Here is a 21,611-nt window from a genome sequence, read left to right as displayed (position 1 = left end):
AACAAACAGCAAAGCGATGGCCTGGCTGCCGGGAGGTCAGGAGGCCTGGGAACCCGAGAGAGGCACAGCGAGATACATCACCAGAGCTTTATTGCAGGCCAAGAGGCCTACCACAAACACCCCCAAAGGCAGAACCCAGGTACTCAGGGCCCCCTCCCTGACCCCAACCAGAGAGGGACCATCAACAGCGCCGTCATCTGCCCATCTCAACAAATTCCAGGCAAACTGGCAACGGAACGGGAAGGACACGTCACAGAAGGGTAGCAGCTTCTGAATTCGGGGACCTGGGGTCCTGGTGCCATCACAGACCAGGTAAGGGCACAATGATGGGGAGGAGATGGGCTCAGGGCCTCAAGGCTTCCAGCAGGCCCCACTGCCATCCAGGTCAGCAGGACAAAGAAAAAGCTCCCAGAGAGCTGGCGTGCTTGGGCTCCTGGATAGAAAGGCAGGACAGTCGGATCTTGGGATTCATACGAGTCAGAAGAGTCTGCTCCCCGCACTGGAACCGCTGTAGCCGAGGCGGCTCTGAGATGGGACGAGAGGAAAGAGAGGGTCTGGGCATGTGGTGTGTTTCCCCCACCCACCGTTCTCCTCCCCCACTCTAGACACCCTCCAATCGATCGATCGCACGTCCACCTTCCTCCTGGGACCCCTCCAGCCACATACCCGCTCCCTCCCGTACCTAACGGGATGACCAAGGAGGGTTTCCGCTCAAGCTCAAAAGAAAGCACAACAGGCCGGAGAACAGAGAAGCTGGTACACAGTGTCCGGAGGAAGAGGGTCAAGGGCTCATTCACCTTGGCGGAAGACTAGAAGAGGAAACTGAAGATTAAACAGAATTCTAACTTTTTTTTTTCTTCTTAACTCACATTCTTAAACTCTCTACCAAACCCCTTAGGAATCTGGGTTTCACGGTCCCACCTCCCAGCCCGGTCTCACCTCAGGCTGGGCTCCAGGACCTGTAAACTGCAAGGCCACCTTCCCCGGCCCTCGGACAGACTCCAGGAGGGAGGTCCACTCACTGGGACACAGACCCAGTACTGCTGCCACGTGCTGATTCCTACAGGTCACCACGGCTTCGGCAGTTCCATCCTCCACCAGGAGCCTGGGGGAAGGAGGCCGCAGAGAAATAGGGACTTCCACGGCAGACCCAGGAGGCCAGGTGGCTCCGACATGCCTTCCTCCCCACCGCTCCCCAGTTGAACTCATTTGACTTTAACCCATTCACCCTCAAAGACTTACGAAGCCATTCCCACAGGCCAGGAACTATGCCAACAACAGGCCAGCAGACAGACCAAGTCACGTGACAGGGTAACAAATGGCGCAGCGGGTGCCCACCTTGTGCTCTCACCTGATGCTGGCCTGGCTTACAGATGTCTGTGTGGGGCAAGTGGAGCCCTGACGAGTACACCTTCCCTGGGACAGAGAGAGTGGTTGGAAAATGCTCTGGGTCCCCTCACACCCTTCTGGCCCCCTGCGCCCCGCTCAGCCTGGGCCCTCCCATACCTGGGGACAGAGGCTGGTACAGTGAGCACACACCCACAGGAGCTGCAGGCTGAAGACGGAAACGATATGGCAAGAGGCACTGGCCTGGAAGGGGGGCCGGCCACCCTGTAGAAGTTCAGCTAGGAAGATGTGGGGCAGGGGAGCACTAGAGAGAGAGAGAGAGAGAGAGAGAGAGAGAAAGGAGTCAAGGACAGCCGACTGTCCTGAAAGCGCACGATGTCTGGCAGGACTAGGCAGGCACAGGGATGGGGATGGGTGTGGGCTCTGTGCTGTCTGGGAAGCCTCATGGTTTCGTTCTGAATCCTGACCTCTGACCATCCATTATTCCTCAGGGGCCTAGAACACTACATCTTTCTGGGCAAAATAATAAGCACCAGGCATTTTCACCTGGGGCAGAGAGAACCCTTCCGACTCAACCTGTTCTCCTAGGCGTGGAGAACACCAGTTAAAACAGCAAAAATCCCGAAGCTGGGACCACATGTAGGACACGGCTGCGAGGATGTGAAGTGTGGGGAGGAGGGCCCGGGCCACTGACCTGATTGCGGTCTCAGGGGGGAAACTCAGGACCTGCAGGTAAGTGGACGGCTGGAAACAACAGTAAATATGGTGGGATCTGCAAGTGCCGGAGGCAGAGTGAAGAGGAGGGGAAAGTAGTCAATGGGAGGCAGGAGCTGCGACCAGATCACAGGCTTAGACCCTCACCGCCACCTCCTCCCCGGCAGGCCGCACCCTGGGCTAAGCAGAGGGAAGAATTAGGGCAGGAGAGGCGTGGAGCAGCTCGTGAGGGCAGACGGCACACACGTAAGGCTACACGGCGAAGTCCCATCAAAGAGGAGGTGTGAAAGCACGGTGGCGGGGCGAGGAGGAGAGCAGTGGGGAGAGGAAGCCAATCAGCCTCACCGACCCTCACCTGGAAATCTTCTTCTCCAGCTGGCCGAAGTAGGCTCGGGCTCCCGGCAGGAGTCCCAGTGGGGGAGGCAAGTGTGGCTCTTTGATGTAGATGTCTAAGTGTGGGCGGCATGGGCAGTCAGCATCCTCCACGGCCACGGTCAGCTTCACAGATGCTCTCGAGGTCCGAGTGCCCCCTACAGAAATCAAGGGCAAGGGTCAGGGGCATCTGCCAGGACCCCAGAGTCCCATCACTCGACTTCACACCTTCCCCCAAAGGAGGCATCATTACCAGGCTTTGCCCAGAAAGGGGCCAGAAATGGCTCACACAGGCTCCGTGACAAGATCTCAGCCGAGAAAGACACCAGGGAATCGGCGGAGCTGTAGGGCCACAGAAGCACAGGGATAACAGGTGTCAGAAAGCAGAGACTGGAGGGGGTCTGAGGGCAAAAAAAAGGAGCTAAAGCATCTGCCAGAACGTCATCTATAACGTCCTAAAAAAAGCCTTGCCCTGCACTGTCACGCCCTAAAGGACAAGGGCAAGGGCAACCAGTTTAAGTGTCTGACTCTTGACTTTTGGCTCAGGTCATGATCTCAGATCCTGATGGAGCCCCGCAGTGGGCTCCGGGCTCAGCGGGGAGTCTGCTGGGGATTCTCTCCCCTCGGCAACCCAAACCCCGCAACCCCCCACCCCCACCGTCATGGGCACAGGCACGTTCTCTCTCAAATAAGTAAATGAATCTTAAGAAGAAAAAAAAAAAAGCAACAGGCCTTATAGGAAAAACAGAGCCACGGCAGATCACTCAAAACCTACACCACGACGTAAGCAGAGGCCTCACCCGGAGGCACAGCGGACATCACAGCTGCGTTCACGTGCGTGCCCAATGGGCCTAGGCGGCCTACCACGGGCAGCTTTGTATGCTGGCGCTCATGCCCACGCCCGCCCATCTTGGGGCCTTGGAAACAATCCTTTCTACTACAGACAGGTTTTGTAAAAATCACACATACAGGGGCGCCAGGGTAGCTCAGTGGGTTAAGCCTCTGCCTTCAGCTCAGCTCATGATCTCAGGGTCCTGGATCGAGCCCCGCATCGGGCTCTCTGCTCAGCGGGGTGCCTGCTTCCTCCTCTCCCTCTACCTGCCTCTCTGCCTACTTGTGATCTCTCCCTCTGTTGAATAAATAAACAAAATCTTTAAAAAAAAAAAAGTTAAAAATCACACATACAATCCAGTAAGCCGCCTTTTTTTGTTTGTTTGTTTTAAAACACAGGGAAATCTGTGGTGTCTGGGCCTGCACTGGCAGCTGCCCTGAAAGGACAGAACAGCTGCGCCTGCAGCCAGGAGCCAGCTGCTGCTTGCACTGAAAGGGAAGGCCCTCTTCTACAGATTCCAGCTTTGTCTTTTTTTTTTTTCTCTTTATGTTTCCTTTCATTGCTATAGCCTTCCTTAATTGTGAAAAACCTTGCTCGTGGTCTTTTCAGAACCCTGAGCTGCTAGGGGAAAACTCGGGCATGAAACACAGCTTCCTGGTCACGGGGACGTCACTCCTCTAGGAACTGGATCCCAACAAAGACACAGGCGCCGCGACGGGGAGCGGACTGCTCACCAAGCCTCAGCCCGGCGGGAGAGTGCGGCCGCGGTAGCTGGAGAAGCCAGCGGACATTTACTTGCCACTGAGCAGGTCGTCCAGCGAGGTCTTAGGCAGGGCCCGGCTGGTGTCCGGCACAGCCGGGATGTCTGGGCCGCTCTCAAGCTCCAGAGTCCACTCCTCCGGCACCGTGAGGCAGGACGTATAGCCAGCCAACTCCAGGGGACGCTGTGGGATGCAGGATGGCCCGCCCTCCTCGAACAGCAGTGGGGTCTGCCGGGAACAGGAAGACAACCCTCTGAGCGTGTCCCGCTCCAGGGGCAGGCTCACAGAACATGAGGACCTGATTTTGTTTTCTTCCTGGAGGACGGTGACGGAAGTGCTTTACATTCAGACAGGCCCTCCATCTGCGCTAAATCTACTCTTCTTCTAGGACACCTAGACAGGAGCCAGGCACTGGCGTTCCCTCTCCAGACCCCACACCAAAAAAGCCTTCTGGGGCAGGGTGCGTGAAGGACCGAGCGGGGCACTCACAGGAGGGCCCGGAGCCACGAGTCGGTACGCATGACCTGGGTGCAGGAACTCGAACCAGCGCACTGAGGAGCCCCCGAAGATTAAGAGAACCTGGGAGGGAGGGAGGAAAGAGGGAGGCAGGTGCTGGGGTCCCAGACAGGAGCTGAGACACACGGCACCGGGCCCTAGATCCCTGCAGTCCCGGTTTACCTTCTGATCCTTGTCCTCCTCTCCTTTGGGCTCGGGTGGGCCCCATGCAGTCCCCTCCTTCCTCTGGGTGCCCCCAAGCCAGCTCCCCAATACACGGAAACTGAGGATGGGCTTGGGCACCTCTGGGTTAGCTCCTGGGGGGACACAAAGGTTCCTCTTCACCAGGGCCTCCTTGTGGGACAGCAAGAACAGTCGGCTCTGCTCTACGTGGGGGCCATCTGGGAGGGTGGGCTCTGCCTGTGGTGGGAGGGAGGTCGCTGAGTGCAGCAAGGGTCTGGGCATAGGCAGGATCAGGGCGTCGGCCAGGAAGAACTGGATATAGACTCTGTTGGGAGAGACAAGGAGTAGGTTTCTTAGTGATGCGCACCCTGGGCGCCATGGGCCCCCACGCTCCACCACCGGCACCAAGCCCTGCCCTTCCCCTCAGAGACTCAGATGCGGCCACGACCCCCGGGGGCCAACCTGGCCTGCTGCTTCTGGATGAAGCCTGTCATGTTCAGCTCCTTACAGGAAGGGAAGTTGCTTTTCACATTCCTCTCTATGACCAGCTGGAACTTCTCTGTCCGCACCAAGCAGCCTAGAGGGAGAAAGTTCTCTGCTTCGACAAGAGGGATGGACAATGAAAGAGACTGCCCTGCAGGTCTCGCCACCTGTCCCAGGCCTGAGCTGCTCCCCTAACACGACATGAAGGCCCAGACTGAACCCCACCTGAGCAGGACGGTCTCTTTAAAGGAGAGACCAGCCCAGCCGTGCGTCCAGTCCTGCCCCTGGTCTCCTAGGCTGCAAGGCTCAGTGACATTCCTTTACAGAAATGCTCCTGTCCATAGGGCTCAGCAAGCTCAAACCAAGAAATGTCCTGCTGGCGTGCCCGTGGCTATGGTGGGAGAAATGAAGGTTGGGAGTTGGCGTTCTGGCTGGAGAAACCCTCGCTCCTTTTCTCTGCCAATACCGGGACCCCAGACTTGTCCCAAAACTTGCGAATCCACACAGACTACTTTAGCATTTCAAGAAAATCCTAGCGGGTGCCTCCTCCCCAAACCTCCTGTTCCGAAACCCTCCCTGTCCGCCCCCTTCTCTCCACATCCCAACTCCAAACCTATGAACCGGGAGTCCGTGATGGGCTGAGAGTGCTTGGCCAGGATGAGGCAGGGGAGAGAACCGGTTTTGTCCCGAAGTTGCAGACAGCCTTTGTGAGATGAAGCCGCCAGGACCCCAATTAAAATCTGCAGGGAGACGAAAGACAAGGTCTGACTACCATGCGCCAGATGCTGTGTTAAACGTTAGCTACAGAAGGTCCAGTCCCTGACCTGAAAGGACTTATGTTGGAGCGGGGAAGAGGGATATGAAAGGAAGAGCCATGCATTCGCACATTTAGTGGCAGTGGAGAGAGCGTACGAACTGAGCTTAGAACCAGGAGACCATACGGGACCTCCCAGGGTACTGTAAGGACTCTGCATTTTCTCTTACGTACTCTGGAAGGAACCAGAAAAGGATTTAAAGCGAAACAGCTCTGTGAGCCCAGACTTTCCCTGTCTGCTGCAGCGAGGACGGGTGGGGCGAGAAGAGACGGGGTGGTCTAGTTCCAGGCCGTGCAGCCACAGGGACGGGGAAGGACGACGGTAGCGGCAGTGAGGGCAGCCAAGAGAGGAGGCCTGAGCGCCCCGTGCGCCCCACCTACCTGGGCCGGGTGGGAGGTGGCAGGCAGCAGAGTGAGCCAGGACCAGGACACTCGCTGATTGAGCTGGCCGCTGGTCAGATAAGACGACTCCGGGAGGGGCAGGAGGGTCTTGGGGTCAAAGGCGGCCCAGGCCCTGCATCGGCCCTCGTCTTTCAGGGTGGCCAGAGTAGGGAAAGAACAGGGGGTCTGCAGCCGCAGGTACTGTGGGGGACGGAAGAGAAATCAGCGCGTGCTGCCATGCGTCGGCATGAGCTCCGCCGCCGCTGCTTCCTGCGCACGCTCGCACCTTCTGCAGCGGACAGTGATGCGGCTCCTCGAGGATCTCCTTGTGCGCGTTCCGACGGGTGCTGCCCGGGGGAGACAGGACATCCAGGACAGGAGCCAGGAGCTGCAGTCCCAGGCTGGGGTTCCCTGGAGTGGAGTGCTGCAGGAGCTGGTGGTGTCTCAGCATGTGGGGACACAGCCTGGGCCAGGAAGGGAAGCGCTCACGTGCCCCGAAGGGGGACACCTCTGACAGGATCCTGCGCCCCCCGCAGCTGGCCCTGCCAGCCCTCCCCTGCCCAGACCCCCGTCCTCCTCACTTGCAGGCCAGCTCCTCCAGCGCCCTGGTGGCCCACAGGTACAGGGGAAGGCCCAACTGGCGTTCCCATACCAGCTGCTCGAACAGGGAGGTCCCCTGGGCCTGGTAGAAAGACTGAGTCTCGGGCTTCCGACAAGAGAAGCCCCGCAGGAGAATGGCACCGTGGAGGCAGGGGGCGAGCACTGGCCTTCTGGTCCCTCCGCCCACTGACTGCAGGAGGTGGACATCCTGGAGCTGGAGAAAAGCAGAAAAGGTGGAAAAAGCAGGGGTGAAGCCCTCAGCTCAACGATCGCTGGCAGGGTTCCCTGCGGCCTCCCACCGCCCGGCGCCCGGAGAAACAGCATTTCTCCCAACGGGGCATTTCCTTCCAGCCCCCCTGCGCCATCCGCACAACGCACTCCCCTGTGGGAAGCCTTCATCTCCCACAAGCTCCACTCGGCTGTCCTGTGGGCTGGGAGGCTCCTGGCGGGTGAGGCGCCACGACCCACCAGGCCGCCCGAGACTGTCCGGGCCCCATACCTGAGTCTGGGCTCCAGCCTCTCCTCCTCCGGGTGGAAGCCGTTCCGGAAAGGAGGTGCTCCCGGGGGCCCGGCCTCTCCTCCTTCCTGACCTGAGTCCCCGTCCAAATCATTCCTGGCACTAAGTATGCAAACCCTGCCCTCCGACACACACTTATTCTTTTCCTATTTTTGCCTCGGGAGATCCCACCCTGTTGCGGCTGGCGTGTACCGGGCCGCAAAGGTAGGAAAAGCTGCCGAGCGCCTCCGAGTCCCAGCCCGGATGCCTCACGTACCTCCAGGGAGACCCCCGGCCGCACCACCTTCCTCAGGCTGTGGAACTGCTGGTAGGCGAGGCAGAGCGCCAGCTGCCCGTCCACCTCATAGAGGCCAGCCGGCTGGCTCAGCACACCAGTAACCTTTCCCTGCAGAGAGGCCAAAGGTCCAGCTGGTCCCTCCTTCCTTCCTCTCCGGAGACCTTCACTTCCGGTTCCTCCTCCCCTATCCACCCCCACCCCCAAACTCTCGGATCTCTCCTTTTCACTCACCGAGTAGGATAAGAGCGTCGAGTGGCGGACCAGAGCGGGTTCCCCGTCCCCGTCTTGGGAGCTGCTGGGCATGGGGGGCGGTGCGGGGTCAGCCTCCAAGAGGGGCCCATCAAGCTCCAGCTCCAGCTCCCGCACACCTTCCGGTTTCAGCGGCAGCAGGTGGGAGGAGGGGCTGGTCGTCCACACACGGTAACAGTGTCCGCGGATTCGGACTACTCGCAGCGCTGTCAGCACATAGGACCTACCAGGCCAAAGGGCTCGGTGCCACACCAGCTGGGCGGGGATCTGGCTCGTGCGGGGGCAGGCAACACGGCATATGAGACGCTGCCCACGACACTGCCCCTCTGCCAGAGTCTCTCCCCACCGTGATCTGACCGCAACGACCCGCTCCTCGGGAGTTCTGCCTGGCTTCTGCATGCGCTGTCTGACAAGTCATTCTTACCCTTCCGGATCGCCTCCCTCTCACAGAAGATGCCAGATACTCCCCAGTGCTTCCCTCCAGACGTAAACCATCCCTACAACATCCTCCAAAACACAGAAACTTTCCACCCGTAACTGCTGGCTTTCGCGTTTCCCCATCCCACGCTGTAGCACACAAATCACTTTCGTTTATTGAACCGATACGTACGGGGTACGTAGAGAGTCGGGAAGGGGACAGACATGAAAGAAATACAACAGGCTGGTCCCTCTCTCCCAGCCTATCTCAGCCCACCGGGAAACACAGACGCAAACGCACGTAACGATGCGGAACCGCATAGGATCAAGTAAACAAAAGCCACACACACTGGGCAAGGTTTCGGGGACAGACAGGTCAGGATGGGTGGGAATGAGTGGGTAGACCCAGCGGAAGAACTGAAGCCCACACAGGGTCCTGAACGGCGTCTCTAGTTTGCCAAAGTTGGGAGCAGGGCGGGTGATTCCAGCAGGAGCAGCAACATGAAAGCGTTCAGAACCCAGATGAGCAAGGAGCAAGGCAGCGAGAACACCGGCTGGGATGGAGAGGGACTGCAGGACACGGAGACGGGAGAGCCAAGAGGAGGGGGAAATCCCAGCAATGAGCTGCTGAAGATTTTGTAGGAAAACGAGAACTGTCGAAGTACGGAGAGAAAGCCAGCCGCAGACAGCAGGGTGTCAAACGGACTGCAGAACGTGCTTGTGGAGCGATTTAAGCACAAGGGGAAGAAGGACGGTTCCCAGACCTACCTGCGGGGCGTGCTCCTCCCGCAGGCCCCACACAGCACGCAGCCGCTTGCAGGGGCTTCAAAGCCCACTGACCCAGGACACTCGAGCCTCACAGATCTCCACTTCTACCCTAGAACCAGGTGAGTCCTCGGCCACCACCCCTCGTCACCGGTGCTAAGACCTACCTGACAGTTCCTGCTTGTGCGGAGCCAGGGCTCCCCGGGGGTCTGACTCCAGGGGCCAGCAAACACACAGCAGTGCTTCTGCTCGTCCCCCGCTACCCCATGCTCTCAGACTCCATCTCAACAGGACCCCGAGCCCTGTCTGTCTGGTCCTCCCGCGCCCCAAGGCCACTACGGCAGGCCACCAGGGCTCTGTGTCCTCTACTCCTCTTCGAAGACAAGAACTCTACCTGAGGGGGTTGGACCCACATCACCCCAGCGCCCAGCCCTCTCCGGCAGGGCCCCGGTAACTGCTCAGCAGCCTCTCATGCCCGGCTGCCTGGCATGGCAGTGACCCTGAACCTTCTCTCCTCTTTTCAGAGTCCAGTCCTTCATTTCCGAGACATGATGATCTCAGCTCCTCCATCACAGAAGACATCCCCTGGGCTCATCTATGGTGACAGATTGTCTCCAGTATGTCTGCGGCAGCCTACAAACACAGCAAGATCACTCCTCCCCTGAGCCAACTCCGCCCCGAGCAGCATTTCCACTGGGCTCGAGGAGATGCGGAAGGGTCTGATGCAAAAAAAAAAAAAAAAAAAAAAATGCAGAAGCTCCTCCCTAGGCCGGGAGCAGAAACGAGACCAGACACTGGGGCGGCTCCTAAGCATTTTCAGTTTTAGCATTTCCAGTTCCTCTGCCCGCTCATCACTGTCCCTCAAGCCTGTGACGCAGACAGACGCAAGAATTCTCACAGCCCTAATAAATGTCAGAGTTCCCTTTTTGATACCCGTATGAGAGCCTTTTTCTCCCTTGTTTTGAATACTTCTGAAACGTTATTCAGATAATGATACAAGTCACTAGACAACAGCGTAAAAATTAATGATTCTAAAATCGTACCAGTGGATGTAGAAAGAGTGAATCACAAAGTACCAAGTTTTTCAAAAAGTGCACAGAGCCAAAAGAGAAAAAAAAGGGCTTGATGGTGCTGAGCTGAATCATTTTCTTGGTCATCCTGCTAATGCAGAGGAAGAACAAGTGATTCCGACAGGTTTTGCTAGTCACCGATGATACGCAAGTTGTCTACTCAGATGAAGGGCACGACGGGAAAGTGTGTTCCCTCCTTCCGGTGTGGGGGAGTGACGCGACCTGCGCCCCTCCAGCAACAGCGCTGTCCCAGGCAACAGGGCCCCCGCACCCGAGCCGGCCTCCTTTCCTATGTGGCCCTGCTATGACGTTCATCTCTCCTGCTAAGAGTCCTGACAGCTCCTCCACACCTCCACGACCCGGCACTGAGCCCCGTTCTCACCTGCACGACAATGGACACGTGGCTGCCAGCTGGGGAGCCATCCCCGAGAGACAGGACAAAGTGAGCTTTCTTCTGACTCCTCACCAGGGCGCTCACTCGAACCAGCTTCCCAGCCAGGTTCGGCTGCACACCTCTCAGCTTGCCCCTAAGGAGGGAAGAAACACAAGAGGGAAAAGCCATTTTTATTTCCTTTTCCCCCACAAATGCTTTCCCTTCCGCTGTAAATAAGCTAGCGGTAATTTAAAATTTCCCTAGCCCAGAGCTGTTATTCCAAAGACTTCCTTCACACTCTTCCTGACTCAGATGAGGCAAACTTCCTTTGAAGACTCGCACCCAACATCTTGAAGAGGCCCCATCATTCCCTTGACTCTGGTGGGAACACCCCATCCTCCCCACTGGCCTCAGGACCTTTCCCTCCGACCGCCCAGTCTCACCGCGCTCCGTCCTCCCCGAGACAGGGGAGGATCACCTGTGTCTGAGCAGGCGGGAAGCAGTCTCTGGGTAGAGAACAGGGAGAGGGGATGAGGGCCCAGGACTGGTGGTCGAGGGGCACACTGGCACCGGGGCACTCAAGAGCTCCAAGTGTCCTTCCCCGGATGCGTTCCACTTAGCAGGAGGGAGGTAACTCCAATTGGGGAACAGGAAGAGATGGCCCAACCAAGACAGGTCCAGATCTATGAGCTAGAAAAGACCAAGAGCAAGGGTTACCCCGGGCCCTAGCATCCCACCCACTCTCCCCCACCTTTCTTCCCTGAGAGACCGAATTGCCTCACTCCCTAGAGACCCTCCTTGTGAGGCTCGGAGACATCTGACCTCTGCCTTTCTACTCACCTCGCAGGTCAGGATACCAGTGTTGTCTTTCACGTAGACATCTCCTTTCCTGCACTCTTGTTCCAAGTCCCCCGAGGGGTCTGTGAGCGTCCCTAAGAGTAACAGCCGCTCCCGGGGCAGAGGAGTTCCGTTTGGTCCAGCCCCTTGGGCCCAAGCCTGGTACGCACTACTGCTCCAGGACAGATGGCTGCAGCATGGGAGGTTCTGGTGGGTCTTGAGGTCCTGTACTGAGACAAAGCTGCAGAGGGAAGGGAGCAGAGGTCCTGCAAAGCGGCATCCAAGCCTAGGACACTCCCCCAACCCCAATGAGTCCCCCCAAAGCCCAAGGAAAGATCAGTGGAAAACACAGACTAAGACGGGAGTTGGACTGACGGGCAAGAACTCTAGAGCTAAGAGCCTAAGGAAATGAGCACAAGATCTGGATCCAAGAACTGGGAGTACCTACGGAAGGGAGGAAGAAAGTGCTGAGTGAGACTCTGAACAAGACGGTGCCACAGAGAGGACCCAGAGGAACGAAGGCGTGTAGCAGGAGCCTGGGGGAATGAGCGTGGGGAGAACACTTGACCACACTCAGCTCCCCTGAAAGCATCTCGGCTCTTAGCTCCACAGAGAACCCCGATGGGCCGCTAGAGCATGTGCCAACGGCTCGACCTCAGCGGCCCCAGCCAGGCTTTCTTCCTAGTCTGGGATATCACAGATCTCAAGACCGGGGTGGGGAGCGGGCGGAGGTGGGAGTCCATATCAAGAGCGCCCAAATCTCCAAAGATGCTTGAGATCAGCCATTCCCCAGGCAAGCCTCCCAACATGGCTCTCCCTGCCAGGGGCGAGGTGCGGCACTGAGAATGTGGGAACAGCGAATTTTCCAAAGCTGCGATGGATTCACATCTACGATCCCTTTACTCCGCACACACTTGCCTTCTCATGTCCTCGGAGCAGAAGGGTAAGGACAAAGGTACGAACTGTCACAACTTATCCTGCTCACTATGCCCGTGAACGTCACCCTCGTGAGAGCTCTAAGAGCTGGGAACGCCGTCCCGGGTGGCCCACTCCCCGTCCACATCTGCTTCACGCTTTTCCCAGGGGCTTCGGGCGATATAAAAGGCAAAGATGGAGACTAGCACGTGTTGAGTCCCAGCTACGCACACGTTATTCTACGTCCGTTCACGCTCAGTAACGCACTGAAGCTTCACCCAAAACCCCTGTAAACACCACCAATGAGGAAACTTCGAGAGGTCAGGTACACGGTGGTGTGGGTGGCAAAGCCGGGGGGGATCTCACTCAAAAGTCCATGTTCTTTCCCTGTGTTTCTCTACTTCTCTAAAGGCCCAAGACAAAACAGCTGGAGAGAGCGTTTTCTTTCCCCTGGGCACCTTCAGGACAGAAAACAGTAAGGACAAGGGTCACTTGCCCCAGATTCTTCAGGGTCTAGGTCAGGAAACCGGAGCTGAGAACCTGGACTCCTCGCATTTGTCACCGATCTCCAACTTTCAATGTGCAGCACGCTGCCCAGCACACAGCAGGCACTCCACGAGGAAGGGAAACAGATGAATAAAATCCTCGGACCCATCAAATAACTCCTTTTCTAGCCTCGACCACCCTACTTTACAGACTCCTCACTTCAACACATCGTGCCATCTAGGTTACATTTATCTTGAAGAACGAGAAGCTCATTTTTCTTCTAACAGTTTCTGACTTACCGTTTTCCCACCATTCTAGTAATGCTGGAATCTTGAGAGATCTGGACCTTTCCTTCTCTGACTAGACTGTTACCACAGAGGCCACTGGGAACATACTCAGGCACCCGTGGGAGACGAACCCTGCTGCATGAGGCTTCACCGCAATCGCAGCCTTCTCGACCACGACTCACCTGTAGGTAGCTCTCTGTCCCATGCGGCAGGACAGTGTTCTAACGAGATTTCATTGTGTCTACATAAACAACGTATTTAATCCTAATAGTTAGGGATGTGGACCAGCACTGTAGGAAACGGAGGAAAACCTGCAGCCAGTGGAGTAGAATGAGAAAAGCTACACAGGAGGAAAAGACAAAAGCCCCCTGGTAAGTGTGTCCTGAGAAATTACTTTGGAATTGAAATATCATTTACCACCCATCAAACACACACAAAACCCACTTTTGTAACAAGATAAATAGCAGATCTGGGAATGGTTCAGGACAGATGCACACAGCCCCGTGTGTCCTCTGGCACGTGTCTGCAGTTGGAACGGCACACGCGGACCCGATGAGCCCATACCTCCCTTCAGGACACCGGGTGCTGCCGAGGAAGGGGAAGGAACCACCGACCGCATTAGGACGGAGCAAAGAGGAGACGCTACTAAATCTGTAATGTTTTACTTCTAGTAAAAAAGAACTGAGGCAAATACGGCAAACGGTAAGGTTTTTACAAGCTGAGCACTGAGTCTGGACTGCACACGGGGTCAGCACGTGCACTGCTGAATTTGGAGGGCTTTCCCGTTCGCAGTGAAGGCAGCAGTGAGTGGTTGAGTCTGGTGCAGCAGCACTTTGAGTCACCACTGTTGTGTAACAGCGTCCACGGATGAGCAAAGTACCCAGAATTCTGAAAACGATGTTTTGGATAACACAGAGTACAATGAAGCTGTCTTCAGCAAAGATCCTTTGCCTCTACTGACGGAGACGGACTGCGGGGCCGAGTGAATGCCGCATGGCCACATGCAGTGTAAGTCCGGGAAAAAGCATCCCAAGCTCTCGTAGGGCTGGGAAATGCCTAATTCAACAAAGCTAAACAGACCTGCGCCTTTTTACTTTTCAGAGGCTCAATGGTGACACAGACTCACAGAATGCCGTGCAGCAGTTGGAATGAACGAGCTAGAGCTCCCGACAGGAGGGAGTCTTGGGAACGGGGGAAGCACAAAGGCTTCCTCTGCAGAGGCCAGAAGCTAGGCGCTACTTACACAAAGTCAGGAGGTGAGCCAGACTCTGCAGGACACGGCTCAGGGGTGGGCGCACGTACAATAAAAATACAAAGATAAGGGGCTAATCCACCTCAATCTCGAGGTAACCACTCCGTGACTCAGCAAGGGCACCGCTAGGTAGGTATTTACCCAAAGGGTGCCAAAATAGAGATTCAAAGGGGCACCTGCACCCCAATGTTTACAGCAGCATTATCAACAACAGCCAAACTGCAGAGAGAGACCAGACGCCCACCGACACGTGAATGGATAAAGAGGAAGCGGTATATCTACGTGGTGTGTGTGTGTATGTGGAGGTAGCGCACGCGTGCACACGCGTGCACACACACAGGACTACTACTCATCCATCAAGAAGAATCAAATCTTGCCATTTGCAATGACGTGGATGGCTCTAGAGTGTATTAGGCTCAGTGAAATCAGTCAGAGGAAGACAAGTACCATATGATCTCACTCTCACTCGTGTGTGGAATGTAAGAAAGAAAACAGATGAATGTAAGGGAAGGAAGGAAACAGAAAGAGCCAAAGAAACCGTAAGAGACTCTTAGCAATAGAGAACAGGAGCGCCTGGGTGGCTCAGTGGGTTAAGCCTCTGGTTTTTTGGGGTTTTTTTTTGCCTTTTGATTTTTTTATTACTCAAAACAGCTTCATTTTTTTATTTAGCTTTCTGACTCTGTGCTTGTGCCTTCAACACTTTAACAACGATTTTCTGCTCCTCGATAAGGAAAGCACGCTTGATCCTGTCATGAACACACTTGGCACACATGAAACCACTGGAGGCCCTGCTGACATGTTTTCTCGTTTCAGACAACCTCATAAGCACTTTAGGTCTCACAGCACGAACTCCTCGAAGTTGGCCTGGGCACACGCCACATGCAGATTTTGGTGCTTTCCCAACCTTCTTGGTATAAAGGTAAACGATTCTATCACCCGGGGTTCAGGACAGCCTAGTTTTGTTAGAGGCTGTATTGTAGGACAGCCTACGATGGTAGGTCAAACGCTGGACCATTCTGAATGCCTATGGACGCCGTCCCGGGAAGAGCAAGCCCCTGGTTTTGGCTCAGGTCATGATCCCAGGGTCCTGGGATCGAGCCCTGCATTGGGCTAGGCTCTCTGCTCAGCAGGAAACCTGCTTCCCACCGCCCCCCCTGCCTACTTGTGATCTCCGTCTGTCAAATAAATAAATAAAACCTTTAAAAAAAAAAACAATACAGAACAAACTGAGAGGCGATGGAGGGAGAGGCGTGGGGGATGGGCTGGTTGAGTGACGGGATTAAGGAAGACACTTGCTGTGATGCGCACTGGGTGTTGCATGTAAGTGATGAATCACTGAATTCTGCTCCTGAAACCAACATTGCACAGTATGTTAACTAACTACAATTTAAATAAATATCTGGAAAGGAAAAATAAATAACTAAATAAAATTAAAATGTTAAGCCAAGGGGGACCTGGGTGGCTCACTGGGTTAAGCCTCTGCCTTCAGCCCAGGTCATGATCCCAGGGTCCTAGGATCGAGCCCCGCATTGGGCTCTCTGCTCCACAGGGAGCCTGCTTCTATGCCTGCCTCTCTGCCTACTTGTGATCTCTGTCAAATAAATAAATAAAATCTTAGAAAAAAAAAAGTTAAGCCAAAACACTATGTTTTAACTAACTGGAATTAAAACAATAACTTAAGGGGTGCTTGGGTGGCTCAGTCAGTTAAGCGCTGACTTTTTTTTTTTTTTAAGATTTTGTTTATTTATTTGTCAGAGAGAGAGAGAGAGAACGCACACAAGCGGGGGAGCAGCAGGCAGAGGTTCAAGAACCAGGCTCCCTGCTGCAGGACTGGATCCCAGGACCCTGGCATCATGCCCTGAGTTGAAGGCAGACACTTAACTGACTGGGTCATGCAGGTGTCCCAAGCACGGACTCTTGATTTTGGCTCAGGTCATGATCTCAGGGTTGTGAGATCAAGCCCTGAGGCTCCTGCTAGGCATGGAGCCTGCTTAGATTCTCTCCCCCGTCTCTCTGCCCCTCCCTGCCCTCTCTCTCCCTCCCTAACAAAAGATAATAATAAAAAATAAAAATAAAAACTTAAAAAGGAAGACACCCCACATCAGAAACAGTGGTTACTTCTATGAGGTCAATGGGTTCCTTTTCACAGGACTCTGGGAGCCTTGATATGTTAACGAGCCTGTGACTTTCCTAGAAAAACTCATAATATCATATCCAATGTGTCTCAAACTTATTTGGCCACGGAATCCTTTTCTTGCGGCACTTTATCAATATTGCTTTCTTCCCCTTAGCACCTTGCCCCTCGTGCTGCTCGTTTTCCCCTGGTTAACTCTAGGTCCTTCTTCAGTCCCAAAGTTAACCCCCTCCCGTACCCCTCCTCTCCTTACCTGTAGCTGAGGGGCAGGGGAAAGCCCTGGTTCTTTCCCTGGGACAACCAGGTGGTCTTCACACAGTCAATCACCGACTGAGTCAACTGCGCATCGGGCTCGCTGCCTGCCGGACACAGGGTCTCCTGGATGAAGGTCCGGGCAGCCTCCAGCCAGGCTTGCTCCTGAGGACAGGGAATCTAGTTAAAACATCTTCCTAACCACCCTGCCTGCCTGTGAAATTCTGGGAATAAAGTAATAGAAAAAGAAATCCAGAGGACACGTAAATAAACAGTACTGGAGTTTAGAACTTGGAAGAAACCTCAGAAGACTTAGCCCGGTCGTTCTTCAGACCGCTGGCCATCCCGCTGTGGTCTTCCCTGTTTCTCTCATAAGTACCCCATGAGGGACGCCTGGGTGACTCAGTCGTTGAGCGGCTGTTTCAGCTCAGGTCATGATCCCTGGGATCGAGCCCCATGTCGGGCTCCCTGCTCCATGGGAAGCCTGCTTCTCCCTCTCTCACTCCCCCTGCTTGTGTTCCCTCTCTCCCTGTCTCTGTTAAATTGATAAATAAAACCTTAAAAAAAAAATAGTAAGGACCCCGTGATAACCAAATGCACCTCGGGAACAGTGCGGGTGCTCCTACACCTTCCTCAGACCCATACCGGTACTTAACATGCCCAACTAGAATACATACTGCCCCGAGAGCCCTTCTCTGACGGTCCCGGGCACCATGCTGCTCCCTTCCTGAAGCTCCCACAGCACTCTGCACGTACTTCCATAGACAGCCAACGACCATCACGTCTGGTACTGTCCTGTCCCATCTTACATGGGATGCGCTTCTAGAGCGAGCAAGGTGAAACATCCTTTAAGTTGCTCAGAAGTAGGACACAATACTATACGGCAACGTGTAAGCGTAAATGTGCCAAATAATACACAGTATGTAAAAACAGCACACGTAGAGAACAGTCTATAATCACTCCTTTTCGTAGTCCAGTACACACATGTGAGTTCCCGTGAGCTAAATCAATGTAAGATGCAATCGCATTGATGTTTTCGGTTCTGTCTTCAGCTGAGACGCAGACCTCCTAAGGAGGACATGAGCCACACTTACATACTGGCCACACGTTCTGGACACATAGGTGCCTCGACACATAGCTAGGTAGCCCTAGAGAAGGGGACCAGTTTGGCCTACTTCCAACGCTAGGCTGATTTATTTTAAAATTCTGACGGGGGCGCCTGGGTGGCTCAGTTAAGCGGCCGACTCTTGGTTTTGGCTCAGCTCCTGATCTCAAGGTCCCGAGATTGAGTCCCCCCACCCCGAGTCAGCTTGAGACTCTCCTTCCCTCTCCCCTCTGCCACCCCCTCCCCCCACCCCACCTCCATCATGGCAGGAACGCTCTCTCCCTCTCTCTCAAATAAATAAATCTTTAAAACAGATAATAAAATTCTGACACTGTTCAAGAGCACTGAGGGGTAAGTCCTTCATCCTTCTCGATCCCCGTGATAAAGCTAAACCATTACAGCTCACTCCCTGTTCCTCCAACGCCCTTCTATTAGCCTTCTGCTCAGTCCTCCACATTTGCTCGATCTTTAGCATCCTGAGACCTGTCTTCCGGTTCTCTGTATCTCAGTGTCCTTGGGAACAGCTCTATCACTAAACTTTACCTTCTCTCCACCTAGCAAAACACGGTCACCTGTGGTCACGGTTGTCAAAACTGGACTAGGTCAGAGCACCTGGCTGGCTCAGTCTGTAGAGCACACGACTCTTGGTCTCAGGGTTGTGAGTTTGAGACTCATGTTGGGTGTGGAGATTGCTTAAAAATAAAATCTTCCTGGGGCGCCTGGGTAGCTCAGGGGGTTAAGGCTTCTGCCTTCAGCTCAGGTCATGATCCCGGGGTCCTGGGATCGAGCCCCGCATAGGGCTCTCTGCTCGGCGGGGAGCCTGCTCCCTCCTCTCTCTCTCTGTCTGCCTCTCTGCCTACTTGTGATCTGTCTGTCAAGTGAGTAAGTAAAATCTTTAAAAAAAAAAACAAAACAAACTCCCCCCTCCAAATTGGACCACGTCATCATTCAGCACTGCCTCAGCGACATAATGAGAGCCTCACCCAGACTCTGACTTTCTGTCTTCTCTCTAGCTCCTGAGGGCCTGTCCACCCCATGGCACATGGCATACTACTGTTTTCAATGTGGTGCCACTGCCTCAGAATTCATGGATCTCATCTACTGAATCAGAATCCTGGCAGGAGTGGGGGACCCAGGAGTCTGTATTTTAAAGATTTATTTATTTAGCGAGAGAGCATGTGTGCAAGCAAGGGGAGGGGCAGAGGGACAGGGAGAGAATCTCAAGCAGACTCCCGGCTGAGCACAGAGCGCAACTCGGGGTTCGATCCCAGGACTCTGAGATCATGACCCGAACTGAAATCAAGAGTGCAATGCTTAACTGAGTGGGCCACCCAGGAGCTCCAGTGCGGCGGGGGGTGGGGGGGTGGGGGATATGGAGCGAGAGAGGGAGAAGCAGGTTCCTCGCTGAACAGGGAGACAGATGTGGGGCTCGATCCCAGGACCCCAAGATCATGACTTGAGCCAAAGGAAGATGCTCAACCCACTCAGCCACCCAGGTGCCGCAGGAATCTGTATTTTAAATAAGTTTCCCAGATCTTACTGATAAAAACTGAAGTCGGAGAACACTATACACTATCCCCTCGGTTATGTCTGCCATGGGATGTCCTTACTGGCCATTCATAGAAGCTCCTTTAGCTTAGATCTCTCTCTCTCTCTCTCTCTCTCCCTTTCTCTCTCGTTATATCCATCTGCTTACCAGATTCCCCACCTGGCCAACCCCGGGACACCACACATCCCAACACTGACCTTTAAAAAAACAAAAACAAAAACAAAGCAAGCCCACTCCTTTCAACGTTTACTAATCACCCAACAGCATCCTCAACCCAGTAATTCTACCCTGAAGCTCATAGTCCTCCTTTAACGCCTTCCTTTCCATACGTAAGTCCTTTAGATTCTACCTCCTTAATATAATTTTTTAACCGTCTTCACTTCTGGAACCTCAGCACTGCTGCCGATGTCGAGGTCCCCATCCCCTCTCAGTGCTTTCCAGCCACAGCCTTCAAACCGGTACTCTCTACACGGCTGCCCCAGGAAACGAAATCTCCAATCTCAACCCATCGCTGTTCTGCTTAAAACCCCTCAGGAACTCCCCGTTATCCTCAGGTTCAAGTCGCTGTGGAGCGAGATACACGAAGACTGTCAGCCGTCACCCCTCCATCACCACCCTGCAACCGAACTTGGGTTTTGCAAAGACACCTGTTTTCTCTCCTGCCTTTGAACGTGTTTTCCCTCCGCCTGGAAACCTCTTTCAGCGCTTTTCTGCCTGGCTAACCCGCACACGCACTCCAGGTCTCAGACACTGTCCTTGTTTACCGTTATCCCCGTCCCTCCAGCTGCGTCAGGGGCCCCACGGTTCGCCATTAGCCCGCCCGCGGCTTCCCACCCGCTGGAAACCCGAAGAGGGGGCGGAGACGCGTCTAAGCCTCGCAGCTGGCGCCGCAGACACCAACACACGCGTTCGCTGCACCCGCGACGGTGGAAGGACGAACAGCCTTGCGGGCCACCTCCTCTCCCGGGCGCGCCCAGCGGAGGCAGTGAGGCCAAAAAGCAAGGGGGAGGGAACGGGACCAGAAGGAAAAACGGGGACCAGGGTCGGACAAGCGCACTCACGGAGTCGGGAGCCCGAGCGGAGTCGGCCTCCATGATGCGCCCGAGGCGACGCCCTGCGAGAGCCCGCGAACAGCCGCCGCGCCGGGACTCACGGGAAGGCCGCTCGATGACGTCATCGGTGGGCGCGGCCGCGGTTGCGCCTCGGGCTCCTCCCACCCGCGTCTTCGGGCCCCCTGTGCGCAAATACCGCCGCAGCCCCCCAAACTCCCGCACATCCGCTTCCTTCCGCGATGATTTCCTGTCTGGCGTCCCTGGCACGGGGAGGAGCCGGGGACGCTCGGGAGCCTGAACACAACCGGCCTGGTTGGTCGCTCCTGAGCATCTTCCCATCTCCCGGATCTTGCCAAGCAGAGAAGCGTGCCTCCTTAATGCGACCCGAGCACGTCATTCCTGCTTGCGTTCTGGTTTTGACTCCTTGCTGTGATCATCTATTTCCCCACCAGACCCTGAGTACCTAGAAGCGCACTCCTGTTTATTCAATTTATCTCTGTAGTCTGCGACCTAGAACAGAGCGTGTTGCTAAATGTGGATCAGCTAATGACAGCCTCTTGCTCTTTCTAATTCAGTCCACCAACCAATCGTTCCATGCCTTAGTAGGCAGCGACTCTGTGCCAGGCACTGTTCCAGGCTCTGGAGATACAGCAGTGAACACAGATTTAAAAAAAAAAAAAAAATCCCTGTCCTCATGGAGCTTACATCATAGAATACGGAGACTGACAGTTTAAAAAAAAGAAGAAGGAAAAAAAAAAAAAAAGAAGAAGAAGAAGGGGCGCCTGGGTGGCTTAGTGGGTTAAAGTATCTGCCTTCAACTCAGGTTGTGATCCGTGGTGCTGGCATCGCGCCCAGCAGGGAGCCTGCTTCCCTCTCTCTCTGCCTGCCTCTCTGCCTACTTGTAATCGCTGTCAAATAAATAAATAAATAAAATCTATTAAAAAAATAAAATTGGAGCGCCTGGGTGGCTCAGTGTTGGTTGAGCCTCTGCCTTCAGCTCAGGTCATGATCTCAGGGTCCTGGGATCCAGCCCCGCATCGGGCTCTCTGCTCAGTGGGGAGCCTGCTTCCCCCTCATTCTCTGCCTGCCTCT

At 55.0% G+C, this 21,611-nt stretch overlaps 1 protein-coding gene and 1 pseudogene across 2 annotated transcripts; both read right to left on the bottom strand.

Moving 5' to 3' along the window:
* Positions 1-73: 73 nt before the first annotated feature.
* On the bottom strand, positions 74-21,180 carry CTC1 (CST telomere replication complex component 1). 2 transcript variants are annotated; one of them, XM_045986213.1, is made up of 23 exons: positions 20,529-21,175; positions 16,815-16,978; positions 11,491-11,728; positions 11,129-11,340; positions 10,660-10,804; positions 8,008-8,292; positions 7,756-7,884; positions 6,964-7,196; positions 6,669-6,846; positions 6,383-6,583; positions 5,801-5,927; positions 5,167-5,281; positions 4,705-5,029; positions 4,516-4,605; positions 4,061-4,254; positions 2,687-2,775; positions 2,417-2,591; positions 2,042-2,119; positions 1,507-1,651; positions 1,352-1,416; positions 940-1,105; positions 683-809; positions 74-525 (listed from the first exon to the last, which is right to left on the bottom strand). In XM_045986213.1, the coding sequence occupies exons 1-23, from the start codon at positions 20,856-20,858 to the stop codon at positions 386-388; spliced, it is 3,951 nt and encodes a 1,316-aa protein (XP_045842169.1). In that variant the 5' UTR covers positions 20,859-21,175; the 3' UTR covers positions 74-385. The 2 variants fall into 2 exon arrangements, with proteins under 2 accessions (XP_045842169.1, XP_045842170.1); XM_045986214.1 differs by lacking the exons at positions 74-525; positions 683-809 and having other exon boundaries at positions 985-1,105; positions 1,339-1,416; positions 20,529-21,180.
* Positions 15,052-15,568, bottom strand: LOC123929985 (annotated as a pseudogene).
* Positions 21,181-21,611: the final 431 nt, after the last annotated feature.

The sequence above is a fragment of the Meles meles genome, chromosome 18, assembly GCF_922984935.1.
Source record: "Meles meles chromosome 18, mMelMel3.1 paternal haplotype, whole genome shotgun sequence".
Lineage (NCBI taxonomy): Eukaryota > Metazoa > Chordata > Mammalia > Carnivora > Mustelidae > Meles > Meles meles.
Note: the sequence above shows the minus strand (reverse complement) of the source record. Positions and strands in the feature narration are given on the sequence as shown.